This window comes from Prunus persica, chromosome G3, assembly GCF_000346465.2.
Source record: "Prunus persica cultivar Lovell chromosome G3, Prunus_persica_NCBIv2, whole genome shotgun sequence".
NCBI classification, from domain to species: domain Eukaryota; kingdom Viridiplantae; phylum Streptophyta; class Magnoliopsida; order Rosales; family Rosaceae; genus Prunus; species Prunus persica.
In genome coordinates this window covers 5,818,052-5,844,050 of record NC_034011.1, presented here as the reverse complement: position 1 = coordinate 5,844,050, position 25,999 = coordinate 5,818,052, and the positions used below count along the sequence as shown (strand labels likewise).

The window sequence follows — 25,999 nt, the reverse complement described above, 5'->3', positions numbered from 1 at the left end:
TTGTAAAGTTATCTGTTTTTTAAACTCAATCTCTCTTGGGATTTTAGAAATGACAACTTTTAGATAGAATTTAAACTTGGGATTTATGATCTCCAAATTCCATGTTTTTTTCCACGCGGAATTTCTAAATTTGTATGTTTTTTTATCTGAACACCGGAATGGGTTCATATCAATTTAGAAATTCTGAGTTTTGTCAAAATCCTAAGTTTATTTCCCTCATCCAAACGCACCATTAGGGGTGTGCCTAAAATCCCCCTTTCACTATGGAGAAACAACTGGAATTGTGGACATTTTTTTTTGGAATAAAACCTGTTTTTTTGCTTTTTTTTTTTCGGAATAAAACAGTTCAGCAGAGTATATATCAATTAAAAATCGGTCCGTTGCTTTGGGAAAAAAAGGAAAAAACACTCCAGCAACTTCTGAAGGTGTGGATGGAATATGATGAAGCTGAATAGGCCAACACCTGTCTTTATTGGATTAAAGAATAATGTTTCAACACCTATCATTCCAAATCAAGACTATTGTAGAAATGCAAAGCAATTGAACCAATTTCATTGATTTATATCATTCCAAACTCTACATAGACAAAAACAGTGTGGGGAAAAGGAAAATCTCAACTTACATTTTCCCACTGGCTCCCCTTCTCAATCTAAAGTACACAAAACTGCAGGTTGCTATCTGATGATATGATAATTGCCTATCAGTCACACCATGATAATTTAAAGGACAAAAATACTTTCCAACTATCAGAGAGAAAACATGAACTAAGCTGCAAATACACCTGCGATAACTGGAAGACTTCGTTACATGGATTATATTTTAACCAACAAATTGCAGTTCTTGTCCATGATTCGCAAATTGTAGCGTAACTATTTTCCAACTTCTTGAGGAGGGTTCCAAACCGAGCAAGTTGATTTAACACATTGCAATGCAAACAGTAATCTTTTACTCTGAAAATTTTGGCAAAGTTTGTAGCAGCATCGCCATGATTTTCATTTCCCTGAGCTTGCTGAACATAAGTATCGAAGCATATATTCATTGGAAGAACATGTATCTGCCAAATCCCGATGTGTTCTGGTTATTGCCTTCTGCAAGGATTTTAAAGCAGGAAGCAGCTGCCGAAAATTTTGTTGAATAGAGTTACCATGAGCTTTGCAGAGCTCCTGCAAGACAAACAATAGCAAACCATTAGTGAGGTCTTCATACAGAAACAATGCTGCTGTAACAGGTATACAGAATCTAAACTGAGCAGAATTGGAAATTGTTAAAAATACCTGACACCACCGAAGTATGAACTCCAAATGTGGGCAACTCTCTAAAAGATCTGCAAATGCCTCAATTAACCTTTGCAAATATCTGTAAGGGATTGATGCGGCGACAGCAGGGATGTCTATTGGATTAACAGTGAAAATACATTTTTTAATTAGACTGTCTTCATTTAATCGTAGACTAAGGATCAAAGCTTTGCTCAATTGGTCTTCATTGAGTGCTGCATCAACTGCCTGTAATGTAATCAGAATTAATACGGAATATAAATAAATTGATTGTAGAAATGCTATCAAAAGAAAGAAAAAAAGTGCCATTTTCTTAAATGAAGTATCAATTTTTATCAGAAAAAAAAAGAATATCAAAGTTCAAAAAGTTTGACATTTAATTGGAGCAATTGTGGTATTATGGTGCGGATACTGAGTGTAAAGAACAAAAAAATTCAAATGTTTACTGGGTCAACTGAGTAGAGGGCAGTATTGAGCAAATTAAAGGTCTAAATAGAAATACCCTATAACTAAACAAAGACAAAAGCAAATTGATTAGTTGTCTTAATGTCATTTTAGTTTTGCCCTACGCTACATTTGCAAGGGTAAAATGTTGATCGACTTTGTTTCTTTCAATATTATAGTTCTATCAAAAGCAATGACATTTGCATGAAGTTTGTAATATTCCAAAGTTTCACCAAGTACCTCGGGTGTGACATCTATGTCAAGATCAGTTGGGTCAAAGATAAAGGAATCATCAATTGAATAAACTAGAACCCCCTCCGTTGTTGCTGCTGAGAAGCTCCGACCAGTGGGGGCGATTCTCAAGGATTTTGTTCTAACAATCGGCCTTCCGCGGTTAGGCATGGATCCTGGTAAATCATAACCTAACTTTCCCCGGGTTTGTTTGTCAATACCTTCTTCTGTATCACTGTTATCATCATCAATTAAATCCAATGGGCCAGCATCTGTCATATTCTTTGAGTTTAAGAAGTCAAGCACTCCGTCCAAAGATAGATTGTGAGTTATTTGAAACCTCCGCAGCAATACCTGTGAAAATAAATCCACTACATCAATAGGCATACATAGAACATGTGAAGTTTGGAAATAATTAAGCAGAGGAGTTACGTTACTAGATTCGGAGAAAAGACCATGGAAGGCGGACTAATGCTACACATCCTAACTTTCCTTTTACCAACTTACATGGCATTCTCACATTGGATTCCACAAAATTGTTTTTATCAATGCAATGATGTATGCACCACATAGAATGGGAAAAAATATTGGGAGAAAAAGTCCGGATAACTAGCATTTTCCTAAGGAAAAATAAAGTGTAGAAAATTGATGTTGAAACAAGTTGACTGTAACAGCTTCTGGGAGAGAAATTCTACCAAAGAACAAATGCATACACGATGTAGCATTCAAAAGCAAGAAATAAGCATAAGAAAGTATGAAAAAGCAGGCTACTATTTCAAAAATGACATACGACGAGGAGCTTAAAAGTCATTCGGACCTTGAAAGCAATGGAGTATTCTGGCAACCACTTCCTTTCATTGGGGCACTTGCCAAGAAGTGGAAAGTTGTGCAGCCCTAATCAATGTTTTTGTTACATGTTTGACCTTCTGAATATGCAACTTATAAGTGGAGAAATCTATTCATTGGGTGGGGAGTTGTACAGCTCTTATCAAAACTCTCATCAAATGTTTGATCCTCTCTTCTGAACATCCATCTTGAACTTCAGAGAAATCCATTCAACTCTGGTCCACATTTGAAACATGTCAATTTTCTGAATTTATTAGCATCTAGAGTTTTCAACAGGCCTAATAAAATCTACAGTGTATTTTTTTCATTGAGCCACTCTAGACACCAATTTATAATCTATTCACCAAGATGAAATGAAAGAAGATTAAGAAGAAAGTGTAGATCAAAAGAAAGCTTATAAGAAATGGCTACATTTGAAATCCAGATAGAAATCATGATGAGCATTACATCCATGTGGTGAAAGGTTGCATATGGACAGGGGAAGAAAATCACAACAAATAACCTACAAGCTTTCAATATATCACTTTGTTGGCTAAAGTCGCAATAAATTTGGTGTAAATAACAATTGCTTATTTAAGAATGGGTGAAAGCTTGTAATCCAACTGTGAATGAACGTATAGCCCATGCTTTTCCATGCAGTTTCTTCAAAGAATAAAAAAGGACCAAAAGATGTGTGCATATAAATCAATGTTAAGGTCTTCTTGTTCCAGCGGCCGAAAAGTTTGAGGTACGTTTTAGAGTGAGAAGCAAGCTCTTCAAAGCTTGACCATGTAAGAAACTAACCTGATCCGCAACATCATACATGCAGATATATTTGCTACTTCCTCCAGCTAATATGTAACTCCCATCAGCTGAATAACATAAGGTTGTGAAGAATTTTCCTGAACTTGAGTTGGCAGCTGATCTACGATCTGTCATAAGACGACCTCCAGAAATATCCCTGCGACCCTCAATGGTATACATTAATAAACCATCAATTGGGTCCCAGAAATGAATTTGACCATCCAATGTGCTGCTAGCCAACTGCTTTCCATCTGGGCGGTAAACCACTGTAAGAACATCATGCGTATGAGAAAATGTTTCAACTGCACCTTTTCCATCAAAAACATCCCACAACCGAACTGTTCTGTCCCATGATGATGAAGCTAGAATTGCCTACATGTGGAAGAAAAACAACAACTATCAAACCAAACATGTCAATAAACTTTTGGTTGAATACATGAAAAGATAAAAACAAAGTTTCTCTGAGCAACTTTGTGAGAGGACCTGAATGGTTAGAATATTTCCGCGGTTTGATCAAATCTAACCACTTTAAACAAATGGTCCAACTACTGAAATCTCCCAAGGGCTCATAGGCACTCAAAAAGAGTCACAGGTGAGCAGATTCAAGGGCATGGTGGTGCATTACACCAAATACATAAGGAAAACGCCCCAAATCATAAATAGAAACCAACTTAATTTTACACAAGTATAGGCATCTACAATAACCAGACTTAGGAATACAGGAGCATAGGCATCTATACTAAACAAGCAACCAACCAAACGTAATATGAGTAAACTCACATTTGTAGGAGAAAACATCAAACCATGAACAGGACCTTCATGACCACTAAGAATGTCCAACAAACGGCCTGTCTTCATCGACCAAACAAAGATCTAGAGTACAGAACATTAAGAAAAATCAGGGAACAGCAATTAAAATGAACCATTAAAGTAAAAAAAAAAAAAATTTAAAACTAGGAGAAAGGGGGAAAAACACCTCAAAGGAATCAAGAGTTCCAGCACAAATCACTTCACCACTCTGATCTGCTGCCAATGAAACAAATTGCCTAGATTCAGGAGTGGTAAATGTTCTAAAATTCCGATAACGGAACAAATCCCATGCACGAACAGTCCCATCCAGAGATGCACTTAGGAGACTATGGCTGTTAGCCATAAAGTGGAGTGCAGTGATTGCATTAGTGTGCTCAGAGAACGTTATAAAGCAGAAGCCTGAAGAAACAGTCCAAACCTGCATAAACCAAACAGTAAGCTCTCTGGGTGTGATATCAGTCCATAACTGCATTATGTCCAAATATTACCTAATAATCTGCACATTGGCAAGTTGAATGTAAATATGAAGGCGCAACATGCATGAAAAATGCCAATAATTAATTCATTGTCACAAACTATGTATTATAACTGGGCACAATAGGAAATAGTACATCATATACCCACCAAACTGTCACGCATTACTGGACTCAGTAGACAATTCTAGAATACAGATATGGCCAATGACCATTTGGTCTAGTGTCACCTAGTCTCCACTTTGTTGGAGCCAGTTCTGAGTTCAAATCTCATGATGACTGTTTAATACGAGAATTATAAGACTAGAATGAGGTAATACATAGTCATCATAACAAGTAATACGGACCTTCAGTACAAAAGCAATCATTAAAAACAAAAAGTAACATTGAGTTGCATCTTTCATGGTCAGTTTTGAAATTCAGTCATAATTTATTGAACATAACACATGCTACAACTGAAACAAATGGATTAAATAAAAAGGGTTAGTCATTAAGTGAAGAAGACCCAACAAAGCAATGCATGAATGGTATCCATTCTATTTTACAGACATTACATTTATTTCGAAATCATATGAATCTACCAAAGATAGCTAACAAATTTACCTCATCCTTTAATCATAAAAGTTTAAAACATGTAGCTAATATGCTTGAACTAAAAATTTGCATTGTACTACACATGCATTATCCTCTAATTAAAAAGCTTCAGGTTTTAAAAACTCACATACCTTGACTTTGTTATCATCTGCTCCAGTGGCTAACAGTAGTGAATCTGGCGAATAAGCAAGACAATTCACATCGAAGTAATGTCCTTGCTGCTTCAATATATAACTCTCTGACTTCCACTCCCACACAAGCAACTGTCCAAGTTTCGCACACCCAAATGTCAGCCAATTTCCAAGCTCATTAAAAACTGCGGTTGTAATTTTCTCTCTTGATATCGACAACAAGTGAAAGCACACAAAATCAGGCATTTGATACAACCCAAATACACCATTTGAGAACCCCACAACCAACATATTAAGTCCCCTATGATAATCACACGCTGTCAACTTCGCCTGGGCCTGCATAAAATTGTCCTTCCTCAACAACTCCCATTTCCTGTTTAGCAAATACCCACCTTCTTCATCCAAGTTACCACCTCTGCCCTCATACCCCTTCCTCTTCTTAATATCACCACTACCAACACCTTCCACTGTACCATCACCATCCCTATCTGGTGTACCCGGAGAGGGTGGCTCCGTAACATCCATTCCATCAAACTCACCATCATTGCCACTCAAACCCCAACTAAAAATATAACAATCACGTGTAACTGTATAAACATTGCATACCTTATTGGTGTTCTTATCAATACCAAAAAATACACCCACAACTGTATCTCTATGACCCAAAAACATAAATGGCTTCGTCTTCAACACACCAAATTTCAATTTTTTCATACAAAACAATCTCGCAGTCAAATCTTTCGACCCGGCAAGCAAATAACTTGAGTCCGGACTCCATTCCAATGACACAACCTTATCGTCACAATCAGCAAAAGTCCTAACCAATTCAAATGGGAAAAACTCTTTCTTGAAACCAGGAGACCGCCAAATTTGAACCAACTTACCAGTGGCCACCGCTATATGCGACCCGTCAGGGCTGAATTTGATGGCATTGACGGCGTTTTTGAAAGAAATGCGGTGAAGCACCACACGCTGCCGGAGGTTGATGAATTGGCATCTGTGATTCTCGTCGACGGTGAGGAGAAACACGCCGTCCGGCGAGGCGGCGATTCGGGTGATGTTGGAGGAAGATTGGACGGGCAGGGTTATGGTTTGGGATTTGATGAGGTCGGTGACCGAGACTCTGTTACCGACCGGTGAGATTAGCTCGGTGTTGTTGGTGATTATGGCGTTGCCTCCTCTGTATGGAGCTCCGAGGAGGTTCTGGAACCTGTAGTTCATTGTTTTTTCACAGTTAGGTTGCGCAGAGAAAACGCAGGAAAGTACAACGGATTGAATTAGGCAAAATTTTCTCAGCAACCAAACACGGTCTGTAGAAGAACGTTGAGGAGTTTTTAGTCCGTAAAGACACGCTAGGGTTTATCTAGGGTTTAACTAAAGGGACACTCACAATTTTGAACCTCTAGTTTGGGGCTACATTTCATTTTCATTTTGGTCCCCACAGTTTGGTTATTACAATCAAGTCCAATTCACTTTCTATGTCCATTAGGCCCGGCCGTCCCGTTTAGAGTCAGCCCATTTAATAAATAGGTCATGTCGGGTCTGCTCATTTAGAAAAATCATCAATCTCTTTCCGAGTTCACATGGAAAATTTGACTTATGTATTACATTTTTTTGTAATTTTTTTACTACATCATTTAAAGCTCTTTTACAATTATGTATATACTAATAATATTTATTATTTGTTAAGAAAAAGGGGTCAATAACTTTATTTTAAGTACATTTAAATAGAAAATGGCTAAATTATTGTTTGAGTTGTAAAGAAAATATTAAATTTTAATATATATTTTTAAAGAAAAAAATAGACTTGAATTTAAGATATAAATGTAATAATATATTATTTTTCTTTGAAAAAAGTATAATTTAATAAATGGGCTTTAAACGGACTGGCCAGTTGGATTTCGGGCCAACACGGCCCCTAACGAGCCATGGCCCGACCCAGCCCATTATACCTAATTATCTCGTCCCAGCACGGCTCAAAAATACAAGTCATACCATATCGAGCTTTATTTAAAAGGATTTTGTTTGTGCCGTATTAGGCCGTCTTGTTCTATTTGACACCTCTCCATTCTCCCATTAAGTACAATTTTCACTGTTAGCAATTAAATATAAATATTTATCCTTTATAACTTGAATCATTTTCCATGTCCAAATCACTCAAAATCTCTTTTCATAGAATATAGTTAATGTCCATACCTATTAACCAAAAAAATAATAATAATAAAAAATAAGTTAAAGGAGTTTTTATAAACATAATGTGTTACTTATTGGTTAAAATTTATTGCAAAAATGAAGATTTGTTCAAATGCATATCGTGTCAACTTGTTACAAACTCAACCCGATTACACGTATCATATGTATGACTTTTTTTTTTCAATACAGGCGATGGTCTAAATTTTAATGGAGATGAAAGTTTCTCACACACACACACTATCAGAGTCCCATAGAAATTCGAATATGAGACAATTGATCTGCAAATGAAGACCCTTTTCCATTATCAAAGTAGATTTTAAACACATACAAAATCAGTATTATAACCCCCAAGCATCACATTGGAGTTTTGTAACATAATTGACACAATTTGATTTGGACCTAATTGCTAACATCAATTAACTTTAGGGACGAAAAATGTAAAGCCCCTAATTCAGTGCAAGTTAGGCCTTAAGGCCCAGGAACTTTGTGACCAAAATTCTGGATTAGCCCAAAAACCCAGAGGCCAATTCATGAATGAAAAACACGTGGAGGAGAGAGAGAGAGATAGCGAGTACAAGGAAAGGAAGGGGTTCCGAAGTAGCGTACGGCGCTTTTTTCCCGCTCGGTTGGTTGTTCAAAAAGCGTGGGTACGAGGATGATGACATTGACTTCTTGCTCCACTGCTCTGCTTCTTCTAGTCTCGTAGTCACTTTCTCGAGAAAATCCCCACTAATAATTTTCTCTCACTTTCTAGGAAACAGCCTTTGCCGATTCTTCGTCTCGACAAAATGGATCGTACCCCTGAAGCCAATCGGATCGCCGCCACCAAGTCATCATCCATTTCCTCGTCTCCGGCTGTGCAAGTATGAACTGACTCTTTCGTTTTTACTCCAATTTTAGGGTTTCGACTTTCAATGGGCCTTAGCAGTTTTTGGATTTGTTAAGAGAATTTTGGGGTTTCACCTTTCAGTAAAGTTTTTGTTTTTTAGTTTTTGGTTGAAGAGAGAGAGGGAAAAGATGTAGGGGAAATGGGAAATGAGAGAGAAAAACTATAATAAAAGAACTTGAGAGTTCAATGTTTTGTGGTTGGAGACAGTTGTGAATAGTTTACTCAAGCAAGTTCATAGGATGTCAAAAGTTTTGGGGATAACCTTTTTGTTTTTTTTTGTTTTGTTTAAAAAGCTAAAATTGTTCTAGGCAAATGTTGTCTGTTAATGTTGGAAATGATGTTTTTCTTTGACTTATTGAATAATGGAGCTAGGTTTCTTATCTGTGTTTATTTAAATTGTAGGAGTCTCCTTTCTCCAATTTCCTTAGCAATCTCTCTCCTTTAAATACAGCGACGACAGCCAGTTATACACAAACATTGTTGGGAACTAATTTGCCGACACCGCCAGTTGTGTTTACATCTCCTCATATTAATCTACAGCGAGAAACCAGTTTCTTGGAAAGGTGTGAGATGTTTAACTAATTTCATGAGTTTCTTGCGTTCTGATTGCGTCTCATGATACTGCACTAGATTATTTATTCCCCCATTTGGTTTAATCTCTTGTTTCCTAACTCAATCAACCAGGTAACTTTTTTTTTACTCTTCATTAGAAATATTTTTCCTAAATGTTTACAGGGATGATATAGTTGAAGCAGGTTCAGAGGTATACAAAGAATGTAACACAAATATAGTCCAGATTCAGAATCCAAGTTTTGAGGAGGTCCAGTTGTGCAGTCCTTCAGGTTGTGTTGATGAATATCTGGCTGACCCTGTGGAGGTAGACTCTACATGGTCTGCTGATTTACGCTCGCAACGAACTAATGAAGTCCCTCGGTTGTTACACAGTGGTTTTGCCCCTGGCGAAGAATCCAATACCGAAGTTTGTGATATTATGTTTGGTAGCCCAGAGAATGAAGCCGTTTTATTATCAGATCAAGCTGAAAAGAATCTGCCTTTAAGTTCACTTGAAATGAGTCAAGCTGCAATCAATCAGAGGGATGGTAAAAAGACTGAAGAGCTCTCAAGGTTTATATTTGAAAAAGTCAAGGAGTCTGATGTAAATGCATGTCTTGTTTCCAGAGCACAAAATTGTGGAGAGAATGCAGCTAAGGTGAATGTGGGTATTTCGGTACATTTTACAGTTTAACATGAAATTATGAACATTCTGTTTAATGATCAAGCTGGAGGTTTTTTTTTTATTTTTTAAAATGTTGGTTTCTCTCAATGTTAAGTTGCACAGGGCAGGTTGTCAATATGATGAAAAAAATGCTAGTAGTCAGTCACGCGAAGATTCAAATGAGTGCAAGCAAAGAGTACAAAAAGGATTCGTTAAGGTATAAATCATATAAAAGATATCTTTTCTTAGTTGGCTCATGATCAATAATTTTGTACTATGTTGATATTTTATCTTTGGAAGTTTTTCATGTCAGAAGTAATGTTCCTCATTTGCAGTGGTGGAAGAATTTGTATATATAATTATACATGTCCGTATATGAACTTCTCCTTTCTTGGCCAATAGTTAGAGATTGACATTTTCTTATTAAACTCTTCTTTTACACGGATTATATCGCCTATTGTTCATTTATGCCTCACTCACACATAAGTAAGCAATTCTATGTATGTAATGCAAACGAATTACTCACACATGCAATTGAATAATTTCTGTATTCAAATGTAGGAGGGTGGTCAAAATGAACGTGGTATACGTAGGCATCTTCAATTTGAGGCTGCAAAAGCGTATAAGTTCACTATCCTTGGTAACAGTGAGAGTCCTAATAGCCTGACACATGATGCTACCAATTCAAGGTCACCATCTATTCTAACAAACTTGAAGAGTCTAGCTTCCTCTCATTTCGATAACAGAGCCTCAAGCAGTCTGCAGGATGTGAGCTGTGACACCTTACAATTCCCTTCCTCCCCCTATGAGTCATTTACATCAGCCCAAATTGGTGTAAACTCTACCACCTCCGCTCCCATCCATTCTGTTATTGGTTTACATCTGAATCGCATTTCTAGATCTACATCCTTGAGCTCCGATATCTTTTCAAGCAAGAAATCAATTGGGTATCTGAGTATGCCAGAGCAGATGCTAGAGCATGGCAGCAACAACATAGCAACGAACTCAAGTAGTATCTTGACTTCAGCTGTATCTGGAAAAATTTATGTTCATGTGGCCAGTGGTCAGCAGGAAAGCCAAGCTGTTACTGAAGCTAATTCTTTCACTTTTCATTCTACGGATACTATGAAGCCTCCATGTCATTCTATGCTCGTTGACCAGGAGACAGCTCCTTGTGAGGTGGGTATGTCTGCTTCACAGGAGACTGATGAGGTTGAGGAGTTAAACCAACTGAGCCCTAAAAGGAAAAGGCAAGTACAATATTATCAGTGTATTAATCTTCATTTTTATTTTTACATGGCTCACCTAATACGCTGTTTGAAATGCATTTAGGAGGAGAGATGCATACATGAGTGAGGGCTGCAAACGTTGCAACTGTAGGAGGTCTAAGTGCTTGAAACTGTAAGTGAATGCAAGCGAATAGCACCCATTTTTGTTTTGAAACATATTGGAATGCATATCATACATTAGGAAAAATGGTCTATCAATTGTTCTTCTAGACTTCAGTTTTTGTCAACCATTTCCCTATAGAACCTTGATGCAAAAGCATCTCAGTTGACCTTATAAACAACAAATTTCCCATGGTAACTTGTGGACAAATAAGTACATACAATTTACCATTCATTCTTGCAGTTTGTCTCAGCTTGTTCTTCATCATTGGCAGTTATTGTGAGTGCTTTGCAGCTGGCGTTTATTGTGTGGATTCTTGTGCATGTGTAAACTGCTATAACAAGCCTGAGTTTGAGGACACAGTTCTTGATATACGTCAGCAAATTGAAGCTCGTAATCCACTTGCATTTACTCCAAAAGTTGTCGACAATGCCATTGATTCTTCGCCCAACTTTACGGTAATCCCTGTCAAAGTATATATCTTGTTCTTTTATGTCTCTCATTTGGAAGCATTTTGAGCATAAGAACTCCACAGGAAGAACAGGACTTGACGACCCCATCCTCAGCCAGGCACAAGAGAGGTTGCAATTGCAAGAAGTCAAAGTGTCTGAAAAGATACTGTGAATGCTTCCAGGTTTATATGTACATTTATATCTACTGCTTGTAATATCAGAAAAATGGTGTTTCTCCAAGAATTCTGGTTCCCCCTCCCAAACTGTTACACACATTATAGAATTTCTAAAATTAACACGATATGGATTTTCATAATTTTTATTAAATGAGTCAGAAAAGCAACAAGTTCATTGGAAAAGATTTGGATTAGGAAGTTGGTTAGTGTTGATATGTCCTCGACTTATCTGGATTTGACATATCTGTTTTTTCTTTTGCTCCTTTCCCAAGGCTAAAGTTGGATGTTCCAGCGCGTGTCGATGTGAGGGTTGCAAAAATACGTTTGGCGTTACTCCAGGTTATGGTTCTCTTTGTTTGCAATGATTCTGTGTTCTTTATTTATTCAATTTTTAATATAAATTTTAATATATTTTCTATGACCACCGTGTTTCAACACCAAAGAAAATGAAACAACAGAACTTCATACACACACATGTTTATATATATACAAAATTTCTCTTATACGGACGTCTGAAATTTCTTTTGCGGATGCAATTGTTTCTTCAGCTTCTCCCTTTTTTATCTGCTAGCAAATCCAGTCACTGCACAGCTATCATGCAGTTCAGTTGGTGAATAGCAAATATACAGCTTGAAATCACTTTTATAATGTTTTACTTTTTTGTTTCAACAAATTCATTGACAGGTGCCTAAGAATTCGAAATCCTCAAAATCTTTTTAAGTTGTCTTTTTGTATCGTGTGCTTCAACGAGCAGCGGTACACAGATTATTGTTATTTTAGTCTTTTCTTGAAGCATTGTATTCATTTATTTTGTTGCTAGCAATTAGATGCCATAATGATTTTCAAATTTTCTGATTTTTTGCAAGGATGATCTATGAATGAAGACTTGAAAAATAGACAGTTTGAATTGTTGAAAAAAAATTTGTAAGGATCCCTCAATGAAAGGAAGTGCACGATAATTTAGAAAAGAGAGAGGAGAGAGAATGTAAAATATTAAATGTGAAAGTGTTGTGGTAATCACAATTCATTATTATAATAGATGCAATCTGAACCATTGAATGTGCCCTAATCTAACACCCTAAAATTTGTGTCCCTCGATCGAGACCCTATATATATATATATATATATATATATGCACACACACAGAGCTTTCATTGAGGAATTCCTCAAATAACTTATTTGAGGGACACCCTTGTAGGCGTACTCCGCATTGTATTTCAGTAATTCAAACCATCTATTTTGTAGATATTCATTCACAGTTCATCTTTACAAAAAATACTTGAATCCAATATCATTTGACTACTCAATTAAATTATTGAAATTTTAGTACCATAGGGTACCCTAAAGAGTACCCCTCAAATTATTTGAGGGATCCCTCTAGAGAGCTAGAGAGAGAGAGAGAGAGAGAGAGAGAAATAAAATTATTTCATTTTTAAACATCCACGTTATTTCTCATATGTTTTCCCACCGTATAAGAGCAGCAATAGACAATCTTTTAGTTCTGTCTCTTACGTGCACACTTCATATATACTAAGACATGCAGTGCTATTAAATTTTGCTCCTTTCAATCAGTGAGCTTTCAATAGGTTAGTAAGCATGCATGAAAGCATTCACAGAATGGTAAATTTTATGAAACGCATATTTAACATTTCATTAGGATGGTTATATTTTTGTTCATTTAATCCTTCACTGATAGAGACTTCTTACTTTTCCATGTTGCTACAATTACAGAACCAGTATATAACAGAGCTAAAAAGTGGGAAGCCCACCCTGCTGAGAAGCTGGATAATGTGAAGGGTGCTATTGCTTGCATCAAGGCCCCAGGTATCATTCATTACTCACCGACATGGGAAGGAATTTCTGATATAAGCAAGCTTACACCTTTGTCACATCCTTGCTCACGCACAGCGTTTTCTTCAGCTTCATCAAGTAACTCTGCAAAAATTCCACAAGCCCAGTTGCCATCAAGTCAGCTTCAGCCATCAGGTACTGGCCACTTTCACTGGGGCTGTTCAGCCGTCATTGTTACCCCGGAATTATCCGAAGGCAAGGGTCCCAATGATCTCAATTCTGATGGTGCAGGTGCACATTATGACATACCCTATGATGATACACCTGAGATACTCGAGGAAACTTCCAACCCCACCAAGGTTGTAAGGGCTAGCTCACCAAATCAGAAACGTGTGTCACCTCCACAATCCCGATCCCGGTTAAGAGAAAGATCTCCAACAGGCTTGAGAAGTGGCCGCAAATTCATTTTGCAGGCTATGCCTTCTTTCCCTCCTCTTACACCGCACCGTAATTCCAAAGAAGGCACTAATGAAATTGAGAATGATGATAAATAATCCGCCAACAAGAACATTTGGACAACACGCGAGGAGTTGGGCAAGGCATGACTCAGATAGCTTTCACATCTGATTGTAGAAAATCTGCATACAACTTACTGTCTTCTGCAGGACACCATCTATCGATCTGCTTCCAACTTTACAAGCTCAATGAAAGAATGCTTCTGTATTTCCAGAAGTTTGGTAAGCCTTGTTGCAAAAGGCAGTGCTAATTGTTGGCCTTCATTGTAATACCATTGCAAAAGTTTTGTAGTATCAAGTGTAATTGTCATTTAAAGATTTAGTCCTTCGATTATTTTGCAGGCTTTTTTTTTTTTTTCTTTTTGGTGTCTCTCTGTACTGTAATCCTGTTGATATATAAAGTCTATAATCTTTACTGGCGCTTCTTTCACAGGTGTTAGAATTTTGGTTCGGTTCCTCAACCGACGTGCTTTATGGATGCTCATTGTGAAAACTGCAAAGGTGGAATTTTTAATGGAGATGGGCTTAGTAGATGAAATGGATGTATTTGAAGTCAAATAACTAACAATATTAGTTTCCTTTCTTATAATTCCGAGTAGACATTTACTTGAGTTGCAAACTTACAATTACTATGTGAAGGAAGTGGAGGTTCCATCTCAAAACCAATTGGCAATGAAGGGAGTAGTCCAACTCCTTATAAGCTCATACTAGGTCTCTTAACATTTCAATGCGGGACAAACACTCTCAACACGCCCTCACACATGTGGCGAACTTTCAAGCTTAATACGTGGATAACACATATTGGGTAACGTGGAAGCACGTGTGGTTGTTGGGCCCAACACGTGAAGCATTGCATGGACAACACATTTTTGGGTGACGTGGAGCACATGTGGCCGTTGAGCTTTCACACGTGGTCAACTTGACTCTGATACCATGAAGGAAGTTGAGATTCCACCCCAAAACCAATTGGCAATGAGGGGAGTAGCCCAACTCCTTATAAGCCCAGACTAGGTCCCTTAACATTTCAATGTGGGACAAACACTCTCAACACTATGTTGCTGCATCCTTCCTCCACTATTAAGTATGAGCAAGATGTATACTTTCAGTATGTGTGTGTGTGTGTGAGAGAGAGAGAGAGAGAGAGAGAGAGAGAGTAGAACTCCACTAATTATTAATAATAAAATCACATAAATGAATGCCAAAACAAAATACATCCAAAACTAAATCACCACTAGCTCTACATCCTCCAAGTGGAACATAAAAGCACACCCAAAACTTTATTTGCAGGAAAGACGGAATACGAAAGGGAATTAGAAGGTCAATTTAGCTATACCATATACTCCATGCCCCATTTTGTATAGCACCTACTTGTACATGGGCGTTCCTCACTCATTATTGTTAGCTACTACTCCCTCACTATCTCCAATTAGACACTGTCAGATTTATGAGCGGTACCCCTCAAGCCCCAGCCTTGCAGATAGCCAACTGGAGACTTCATTCATCTCTTTAGGGATAGTGTAATGACCAAGCCTGCAAAGTCGAACCAAACACTCAGAAAATCTGCTTAAATTTCATCCATTATATTTGACCCCGAACAAGAACAATAAATATATGAAGAGATTATTCTAGATAATTTTGCTAATAGAAAATTAATCCTTACCCATCAAGGGGTTTGAACGTAAGGTATCGGAATCCTGCTGAATTCAAGGAGTTGACTGATTTCTCTCCATATTTGTAAGGGACTACATCATCATCTAAAATGGCACAAAAGGATTAAAGGGTCAAAGAGGTTCCACTAATCCAGCAAAGATTTATAACTTCTTCACATATTGGTTACCATAACATATCATCTTAGAACCATCTAAAATGCACAACAACCCAATGGAGAATAGTTCTAAAAATTATTTCCGAAAATGTGCAAGAATTGTAACACAAAACCGGGTTTTGGGCATGATTCTTTTTTAACATCTTTCTAAACAAGATTTCAAATTCCATTTTCTCTTTTTTACAAAGGTTTCAAATTCTATCTGGCTAACAATGTTGTTGCACCAGTAGACATCAGTTTCAAGAAGTACAAGTGAAGCAGAAAGCTAAGCTGAAGCTCCAAATAAATTATCAACCCTCTATGACTTATCAGTCATTAAAGCCACAAAGATGCTACTATCCATAAAAACTGGATTTAGTCTCACATATTGATTGTTAAAATTCTTCAGTGCAACACACTAGCTTCTGGTGTGTGACATATCGAGTGGTTTAGAAACCTTTCAAATTTTTGCAAATGCAATATTGGCAAAGGTTATACAGAGACATACTTTTTCCATGACATTGCAAAATGGGTAATGATGCGGCACGCCTTGCAGCCTCATGTGACCCTTCAATTTTGTTCCGTAAGGTCCTGCACAAAACCTTTAAACTATCAAACATGGGAGTCTTTGAATATTGATACTCAGTTCAACAGGTACCATCAAAAATAGAGCAGATGCCAGATGGACTGTTCTGGAAATGCATATGTTTAATGTTTACAATTATTAGATAAAAAAGGCCCATCTAGTTTTACTCGTATCTCAGGTGGAACATGATAAGAAAACAGTTGGGCAAAGCCATCAAATACTAATCTCTTTCACAGGTTTCAGGAAAAACGTTTACTGCAAGAGTGAGTTGGTTAACTAAGGCTCTATACGAAGTCATACCTTGCTCCTGGAAGCCAACCACTTAGTCCAACAACTGCCCTCAGATTGAGAGGGTATGGGTTGCCATTTCCATACCTACCTGCAGCATAACAAGTTGCAGAATAAAGGGCCATCGCAGCACCCATACTAAAGCCTCCAATACCGACTTTAACTGCCACAAGAAAATGTGATAGGCTATTCAAATTTCAGCAGTAAAAACAATCAACATAACACACAACACATCATTTAATTCTTGCCTCAGAATTTTCTATTCTATAGTATAAGATGCTAAACTTAACTTTGGGAAACATGAAATGGTGTTAGACTTAACCCTGAAAGCTGAAGAGGGAATAGCATAGCATGCAAGTGAAAAATAGAAACTTTGATTTCAGATGGTCTGTTAAAAGGCAAAGTGGCGAAGCTTATAATAAATTTAGAATGTGTTTGCAAAAATTTGATGATTGGCTATAAGGTGGAATTCTTCTTGTTTGGGAAATTTTCTTGAAATATTGTGCAGGTTTTAACAAAGATGATTCGTAAGAAGTGTAAGAAAAAAAATCCGAGGAAGTTAATCATTTTGAAGTAGTTTATCCTTGAAAGTACCATCAGCTGGCTCAGTTGACAACAAGTTCGCAATATGTGCTGCTGAAGCATCTAAACTCTCCCAATCATCTGGACCATCGTCTGAAAGCTCTCCCATTTCAAACCCTGATAAAGAATCACATAATTCAGAAGATTATTTCAACACCAAAGCATCACAAGAGCTTGCCTTATGAGAATATAAACTGTAGAGGTATGACCTTCTACGAATACACCTAAAGTTTTAAATTAAACATAATCTTACAGGCAGTGCAAGGAAAACCACCGAGTATAGCCACAGGACGGGTAGGAGCAGTGGGGCAGATCCACTTAATCTGTTTCATATTTGTATATCAAAAAGTTAATTTACTCACAGGTTGAACAAAGTGGTGACATGTGCATGTGTGAATAGAAATACAAATCCTTAAGCTTACAAATAATTGGGGACACATATATGCTTACATTTGGAAGAGGAAGAGACTCCAAGAGTTGAGAAGCGCTGTAGCCAGAAGGAGTAGAACATGAGACATATAAGTCTTAGAATATCCATCAGGAAGACAATTCAATTGCTAAAACTAAGACTGAAATTGCAGGTGGAGCCTGTGCAGCTCTTTTGAACTTGACAGCCATTATGTCATCTGCTTAGCATTTTTTTACCTAGGTAAACTGGGACCACACTAGTTGGGAAAGCATCAACACAAGCAAAGAAACCACAAATGTGGTAATACTGTCCAGAATTGTTTTGAGGATAAAAGGAACAGAACCAGTTTAATACTTAGGAATTTGAAGAAAAATCCATACTTACTAGCATATTTGTTACCAAAGTGCATTTCTAGTTCCCCACTTGGAGAACAAACTAAACTAGTGGTCCCCCAGTCATGACTTTGGCATATACTATTTCCAAATCTAGGCTTCCCAAATTAAGCTTAGCATCAATCAGACGAGAAGTGAAAGGGACAAACAGTCATATCATTTAATCTCACGGTGTCGCTGCTCTCTTAATCGAATTTATTCGAATAAGAACCTCACTGAAAAGATGCTCAGTATTGAAAAGATAACATATGGACCCCTCCTCTCTGAATCAAATTATAGAGCGCGCAGAGGTGTTGACATTCCTGAACACGTTTCTTTTTCTTGTATACGAAACCAAAAAGTCCATCCTTCCAGTACAAGACAGTACATGATATAAAAGAGAATGAATGGGGAATTGCATCAACTGATGATGACAAGTCAGGGCATAAACAACAAATATAGACAAATTATATCATTGTTGAGTTCTCACAAAACTGTCTTATGATAGAAGTTAACTACTTGGTTATGAACTTAACTATTTGACTATGAAGACTGGTATTCCCACAGCTGAGTATAAAAATTATATGCTATTCATATTTCCTTCTCTCATGGGCTAAAATATTAGTGGGACAAGTTTTTCTTTCCCTAATTAGATAGAGTAGGACTTCAAGAGAAGGTCTTTCAGAGACAGAAGCACAACAATGTAGGATATGTCACTCACAAATGCAGTAAAGAAATACCAAATATATATATATATATAGGGAAGAGAAAAAATACCTTGAGCCATTATCCCCAAGTCCATGTAGCCAGACTATTGTGGCTTGATGCTTTCCTTTGGGCCTCACCACATGTGTCCTACCGAACTCAAGTGTTCTTTTAGCAGTTCTGCTACCTGAATTGTCACAAAAAGTGGCTACTCAGCAACGATACAAGTTTAAGCTGGAACAATTAATCAGGGATTCTGCAAGTTAACCATAATAACTCTTTTTCCCCTCTCTTTTGTCTAGGATGTCAACCAAGAAAATCGCCACTTATTCACTAGTAGCAATCATTAGTAAGAACAAAACACTTTAAAAGTTAAAAAGAAAAAGAATATCAGACACTAAGTTGCCTAATTGAAGGAAATATAGTAAACAACTAACCACACTCTCGCAGCAGTCAGAAAGAGTTCCAGAAACTAATAGCTATAGACTTAAACAAATTGAGACAATGAAAGGTGCTATGCTAGGGAAGAAACAAACCAGAACACATATTGGAATGGGAATAGCTCATCTTTGCGTTTCAGGTAACTGTGCTAAACAGCCCGCCTATTGCAATGAGTTAGAAGAAGGTACTGCAATGTAGAAAACCCAGAATGATAATGTGTATTTATAGGCAAATGGGTAGTGAGAAAATGGAATAAAACATGTGTGAATATGCATCTCTATGAATGAGAAGTGTGCATACCAGCTACACACTGCGCCAAAAACCGCCTAGAAACTCAAAAAGAAAGAAGCATCAATGAAAAGGAGAGGTAATGAAAAGGACAAAAGCAGGATAGCAGAGAGAATCCAAGCCAGAGTAGAGCACATTCATCCATTCCTTAGAGCTCTTGCAACATAGACAGACAGATAGAGAGAGAAAGAGAGATGGGGAGAAAGAATCTATGCTTGTGGACAGTGGCCAGAAAATAAAGCAAACCCAGCAGCAACAACAAAAACTGAAAAGAATATTACTGAAAACAAGAAAGAATAATCTAAGTTTGTAAAAGAAAATATCTTTTCTCAATCATTAGTTAATGAATTTTTCATGATTGATGGATACCCATTAACCAGAAGGAAAGTTTCTAGTGTCCAATTTCTTTTTTGTATTACATTATAGTGCCTAATTTCTCTTTATGATAAACAAGTGAAAAATCTCAACTGTGGAAAAAGAACCAAGAAACTGAAGCAGGGTCTGAGAACTGAGAGAACTGGGTTCCAGCCTCCAGGTTCTCTCTCTCTCACTTCTGTTTTCCTTTTTTAAAGCTTAAATTTCTAATTGTATATACATATATTGATACCAAGACATATATAATATACTTTAATAACTTATATTTTCATAAAGATTTTTTGTGCATAGATCACCAACCTGGATTTATATGGAAGAGAGAGACAACGGCAAAAGTGTGTGAACTTTTTTCTTTCCTTGCATCTCCTTTCTTACTTTCTTGCTTCCCACTACAAAAAACCGCCCTACCTTTCGAAAGCTTTGTCTGTTTATATTCGTAGAGACGCCAAAACCTTAGACCTCTTTACCAGCAAATTTCTATTTACACCCAGTATCTTTTTTTTTTTTTTTTTTGGTTGAACAAAAGTTTAGTGGGAGATGGAATACTCTCACCATTAGCGTCAGGGTATACCTATAATTTAGAGTCGAAAGGACTTACACGTGATACCCAACTGCCAGTTGCCATCGGTATGAATTTAATTAGGAAATTATAGATGCACTAAATAAGATTGCTAGCAACAAAACTCAAACAATAGTGGGACCACACACAATGGAGGGACTTTACCAACTGAACCAACCCTCATTGGTATTTACACCCAGCATCTTTATGAGTTCACCTTAGTGGTTTTTTTTTTTTTTTTTTAAAAAAAAACTTTAAAAATCTGGGATTTGTATTCATAATTCAACCAAAAAAATCTACTACCCACAAAGGGCCATTATAATAACGATCTAACATCAAAATTAAGACAATTTAGTGCGCCTTAACTAACAATCACGCAGAATCGAAGAAAATATGGCAAAGACATCCCAACTAAGATTGCAAACTCAGAATAATCAAAAAGAGATAAACCTTGAAAAAATTAAGCCATAAAAATACAAATAAAATTCTCGCAACGGAAAGATGAAAAACTCTCATAAAAGGAGAGGTAAAAACTACAGAAAAAACCCAAAGAGTCTTTATGACTTATTCCAAATATAAAGAAACCGCAAACAGAAAGTCACCTCAATGTTTAAATTTTTTTTTTTAAAAATCCTATCTTACTGTGAACCAAATAATTAGTATATATTTTTTTTTAAACAAAATGTATCTCATCACATGTTCCAATAGTAGCGGAGCGGGCGGGCGGTGAAGATGCGGTGGGGGCATGGCGGCTTGGTCATGTTGTGTTTTCTGAGAAATGATTAGAATTTTAATTAGAAAGTGAAGTGTACTTAGAATGTAGGGTATACTTAGAATGCGGAGTGAACTCAAACGAATGTTGGATTTAAATAATAATAAAACTCTTAACAAATAAACATTTGTAGGAAAATTAGGTTTAGCCATGAAACAGATGTTAAGAAGCAATTACCAAACAAATTTTGAATTTGGGACTTTACCCAATTGAGTATTTGCTAAATCCATTAATAAATAATTGACAGACAATGCTACACTTATCAACTTTTGTTGTTCTCAACTAATATATGGGTGGCATCATCTTATTGGGATCTATAACATGTTAGTTCTTTATGTAATAATGTACACAAAAGTTGGAGAAAATTTTTGGGTAGGAAGCATTTCCCCTGAGTCATGACTAAATGATGATACAAAGATTTTCCTAAAGTTGAGATCATTTCAATGTATTTTGTAATAATTTTTATACTTACTTTTAATATGGGATACAAAATAGGTTCAGTATAGTTGGAATTAAAATATATTTTAGTCCTACTTTAACTTCAAATGCTGTCATCCATATACACAAGTTTTATTTTATTTTATTTTATTTAAACAACTATTATCCAAATTATTTTGTGGATGTCACTCAAAAAAAGTGGCAGAGGAATAAATACTGTTCTGAATGGGATAAATTTTGATAAGAAGCAGCACCAATTATTTACCAAGAGGCTCCATGGCGAATAGATTAGGGTTCAATCAAGGCCCATTGTGCACCACTATGTTTGGCTACACCTATAAGATGCAGCCTTCATGCAACATGGTAGTGGTTTTATCTTTTCTTTCTTTACCATTGTGGAAAATTTTCTGCCAATTTGACTCTCATCCCCTTTTTAATTATTTTTATTTTCCTTTTATGGTGTAATGGAGATTACAATACACAAGATATACCAATTCTTTTTTTAACTCTTATCTTAACTCTGATGATGTTAGATTCATAAAATTATATTACGTATTCATGTAGAACTCACTCCATACAAGAGTTGGAACAAGAGTCGAAATTTACTTGTGCGTATACTATTACTCCATCCATAGATTATAATAATAACTAAAACAATTTAGGTTCTATCTAAACTAATTATGACATGAAATTATTGATAATTGTAGATGACAGAATCAAATTTACACCCATCAATTTTTTTAAAATTATTATTGGTAGTCCAAAAATATTATCCTACACTCATCTCTTATAAAAGTATAGGTCCGAAATTACAATAGTAGGGAGTGTATGATGGCTTTTTTAAAGTACCAATAGCAGTTTGTTTTTAATTATTGTTATTTATTAATCAACAATTGTCGTTTATGAGATTTGAATTCGACATCTTTCAACAAAGTAGGAACTGAGTACTAGCAGACCAAATGATCATTGACATATTCATCAACTATTCAATTATCAGCGAACGTCTCATATATCAAAGAGATTGACTAAACATCTTTGGAAATACTACTAACACGACAAATTGTAGTAAATGATGGCATCTAATCTCTTTGAGAAGTCAACATGCATTTGGACATGTTTTCCCTCCTTTATGGAAAAATATACATTATTAGGACCACACCTTTTACATTGTCAACGCCCTCCTTTTCCCACACTCAATAGAAGAAGAATCATTGTGATGAATTAGAAAATGGGTTTATACTTAACTGTGCGATTTGTTTAAAACAGACAACAATATGCTGTTGGCACTACTCTCTTATTGGAGATTAGTTAATTCACTTCATTGTAGATTTTTATTAAAGGAGGCAATGGTTTAATAAGTTCTCACTTTTTAATTTTGTACAAAGTATCTGAGTAAACTATGTATATATAAAATTTGGAAGCTGTGTTAATAGAGTCTAGCTCAGTGAAAAAAGACATTGATTTGCATATCAAATACTTCAGGTTCGAACTCCTATGACATCATTTGTGCGTGTGTGTGAAATCCCCCTCCCCTCTTAAGTTAAACTATCGCTTATACTTAAAAAAATAAAAAAAATGAATTTGGAGGCTGCAACTTTCAAACTTTTAGAAATCAATGCAGCTCACAGGTTACTATGTTTGTTTCTTTCCTTGGCAAAGCTGGAAGGCACATACAAAAGTCTAATCTACAGGGTGACATGAAGGGTTCTTAATGAACTTGAACATATACATGTTATGTATAAAGTGCAAAGCATTAATTATATTGCATATGTAGGCAAGAAGCAGGTTCTCCTCTATTGACTAGACATTTAGGAATTGTGAGCCATACCATTTCTTTAAAGTAGAGCAACCTATACATGTTTTTATATGTTTGTTAGGTAAGTTGATAACTATTTGTAGTAGGTACATTTATTCTTTACTTTGTTAGAAGAGATTCTGAGTTTTAATCTAATTTGTTTTACGGGCAATGATACTTCTCGTTATTGAGTGGCGGTACAAAATCAAAGAAAAAAAATGGAACAAATGAGAATGCACACCAGCTAGAAGTGGTGATGCTCATCGCCTTTAATTGGCGGTGAGCAAATCTTTCCTCTCTTTTTTGTCCGTACTATCTAATATACGAGCCTTAACTTTTGTCGCTAGATGAAAAAAGCCCTTAGACTAATTCATTCATTCATATTGGTGAAGTAATGAATATAACAAGAAAAAAGGCTAACAATTAGGTCTTGGTTTAGCGTTAATTGCTTTCGAATATTATAAAATATTCTAAATTCGAATCTTTCGTCTCTTCAATTGATATTTAAAATTAAGAATAAAAGCCTTGTTAGATATGATGTGCAATAGAGATTGGAAAGGTTTTAATGTAACAAATATAAAGGTAGGAGAGAGGTGCTTTACATCCAAAGCAATTCAATTCGATCATTATGGGCATGGGGTCATCTTCCAGCGATATTACAATCTAAAACAATATTTACTTCTCAAATCAACCCATTGATAGCATCTTTTTATTTTTAATGTATAAATTAAAGTTACTTTTACGTACAAATTGAAATGATGCTGTAAAATTTCCATGATTCACATTTTATTTCTTTAGAATTTATTTATTTATTTATTTTATGCTTTTGCCATATAGCACTGTTTTTAAAGTGGATCTCAAAAATAGTAGACCAAGTTGATGAATAAATTATAGCAAATCTTAGATCCCCTTTCGAGGAAGAAAACACACTCAATGATATATAGCTTTCAAAATATGAGTTGATTCATAGAATCAACAAGATCAGTAATATTCTTCTCATTATTATAGCAACAATGATGACTGTTATCCAGAAAAGAAATACTAAATCTTCAAACAAACTTGATTATCAAGTGTTTTGGTGGCTGAGCCATCATCAAACACTCATTAAGGGTTTGATTTTCCGGATATTGCTTGACTTCCTTCTTGCGAATCAGTTTGACACATATACAAAAATAATTTATCAAAAACACACACACACAAATTTATACACACATGTCACACTATTATTGGTAGGAATGTAGAAGTTCCTACTTACATAGTATAGAAATATTTTCTTTTTTGAAGATATCCCAAGTTCAAATATCTCGTTTTCAAATTATCGAGAATAGAGAGTGATCCTAACAACGCCCTTACCAACACTTTGACTTGTGTTACAGTTTGGTGGCATGTTCAGTTGTTGCTACAATACTCAATTATGTTGTTGATACCTCACCAGCGATTGCATTTTGGACCTTTGCATTTGGCAGCAATGCTTTACCTTGATAGTTACTCATAATTAAGTCATTGTTTGATGTCCTTAATTATGGCTTTTTCTTTTTTCTTTTCTTTTTTTTATTTCTGACGATTGATAATATACACTACCCGTCTATATATATATATCTTACGTGAATGTGTGATCGTTACACCGACAAATTTCTTGTAATTTAGATCCTCTCTCATGTTTAAATAAAAAATATAAAAGCAGTATCTTCAAATGATATATATCGCTGTCAAAAATGAAAGAATGTTGGTTTGCGTACGTCCAAAAATTTTTTGTCATGCATTTGTCACTCCGTTGAGTCATTTTTCTGAGTAGAATAAATGCTGATTTTATTCTTTAATCATTATTGGTAAGATTGTGATGTGAGGCCTTTGAATCAATCCCTTTTTTATTCCCATTCCATCGTTCCTTCATTTCGAAAAGTTTTCTCCTATTTTTGTCGTGTGTTAGCAGTGTTAAGTAATTATCTTGTAAAAAAGTATGTAGTGTTACGAATCAACTAAAATTATTTAGTGTCAATGATTCTACTCTTGTTATAATTTGAATGGATTCGTAACATCATGTTAACAACTCACATTAGCGCATTGAATATTTATAAAAAAGAAATGAAAAAACGAAAAAGATGCAACTTTCTACCGTGGAAGTAAGTAGCCCAAAGAAACCCAACTCGTGTATTTTAACCAAAAAGCAATGGATGAATTAGGTAAGCATCATCGCCTTCGGAGCTTTTGCAAAGCTTTTGCATTACTCTAGTTAGTCACAGTTTCATGTGTTCATATTAAAAAGGCGGAATAATTCGGTGTTTATTTAATGGAGTGAAAGAAGAAGAAGATAAAAAAAGATAAAACAAACCTTTCTGTTTTGGATTGAAAGTTTCTTCACCAAGAATTTTTGAGAAC

General features: G+C 36.0%; 3 protein-coding genes across 13 annotated transcripts; 1 reads left to right on the top strand and 2 right to left on the bottom strand.

The window, feature by feature from the left end:
- LOC18783339 (periodic tryptophan protein 2 homolog) lies at positions 506-6,807 on the bottom strand. The gene is made up of 7 exons (XM_007216997.2): positions 5,587-6,807; positions 4,555-4,806; positions 4,359-4,451; positions 3,579-3,950; positions 1,959-2,303; positions 1,275-1,502; positions 506-1,163 (listed from the first exon to the last, which is right to left on the bottom strand). The coding sequence occupies exons 1-7, from the start codon at positions 6,805-6,807 to the stop codon at positions 993-995; spliced, it is 2,682 nt and encodes an 893-aa protein (XP_007217059.1). The 3' UTR covers positions 506-992.
- LOC18782504 (protein tesmin/TSO1-like CXC 3) lies at positions 8,400-14,565 on the top strand. 8 transcript variants are annotated; one of them, XM_020558909.1, is made up of 12 exons: positions 8,400-8,642; positions 9,071-9,231; positions 9,404-9,884; positions 10,000-10,101; positions 10,446-11,134; positions 11,217-11,285; positions 11,548-11,731; positions 11,809-11,907; positions 12,174-12,240; positions 13,633-13,725; positions 13,822-13,887; positions 13,984-14,565. In XM_020558909.1, the coding sequence occupies exons 1-12, from the start codon at positions 8,568-8,570 to the stop codon at positions 14,244-14,246; spliced, it is 2,349 nt and encodes a 782-aa protein (XP_020414498.1). In that variant the 5' UTR covers positions 8,400-8,567; the 3' UTR covers positions 14,247-14,565. The 8 variants fall into 8 exon arrangements, with proteins under 8 accessions (XP_020414498.1, XP_020414497.1, XP_020414496.1 ...); XM_020558908.1 differs by having other exon boundaries at positions 13,810-13,887; XM_020558907.1 differs by having other exon boundaries at positions 13,822-14,565.
- LOC18782351 (acyl-protein thioesterase 2) lies at positions 15,358-20,507 on the bottom strand. 4 transcript variants are annotated; one of them, XM_020558837.1, is made up of 11 exons: positions 20,357-20,507; positions 19,694-19,719; positions 19,489-19,580; positions 19,025-19,139; positions 17,918-17,954; positions 17,721-17,790; positions 17,480-17,584; positions 16,898-17,048; positions 16,520-16,602; positions 15,868-15,961; positions 15,358-15,737 (listed from the first exon to the last, which is right to left on the bottom strand). In XM_020558837.1, exons 3-11 carry the CDS (start codon positions 19,517-19,519, stop codon positions 15,650-15,652), a joined length of 774 nt encoding a protein of 257 aa, XP_020414426.1. In that variant the 5' UTR covers positions 19,520-19,580; positions 19,694-19,719; positions 20,357-20,507; the 3' UTR covers positions 15,358-15,649. The 4 variants fall into 4 exon arrangements, with proteins under 4 accessions (XP_020414426.1, XP_007215843.1, XP_020414427.1 ...); XM_007215781.2 differs by lacking the exon at positions 19,694-19,719; XM_020558838.1 differs by lacking the exons at positions 19,694-19,719; positions 20,357-20,507 and adding an exon at positions 20,150-20,224.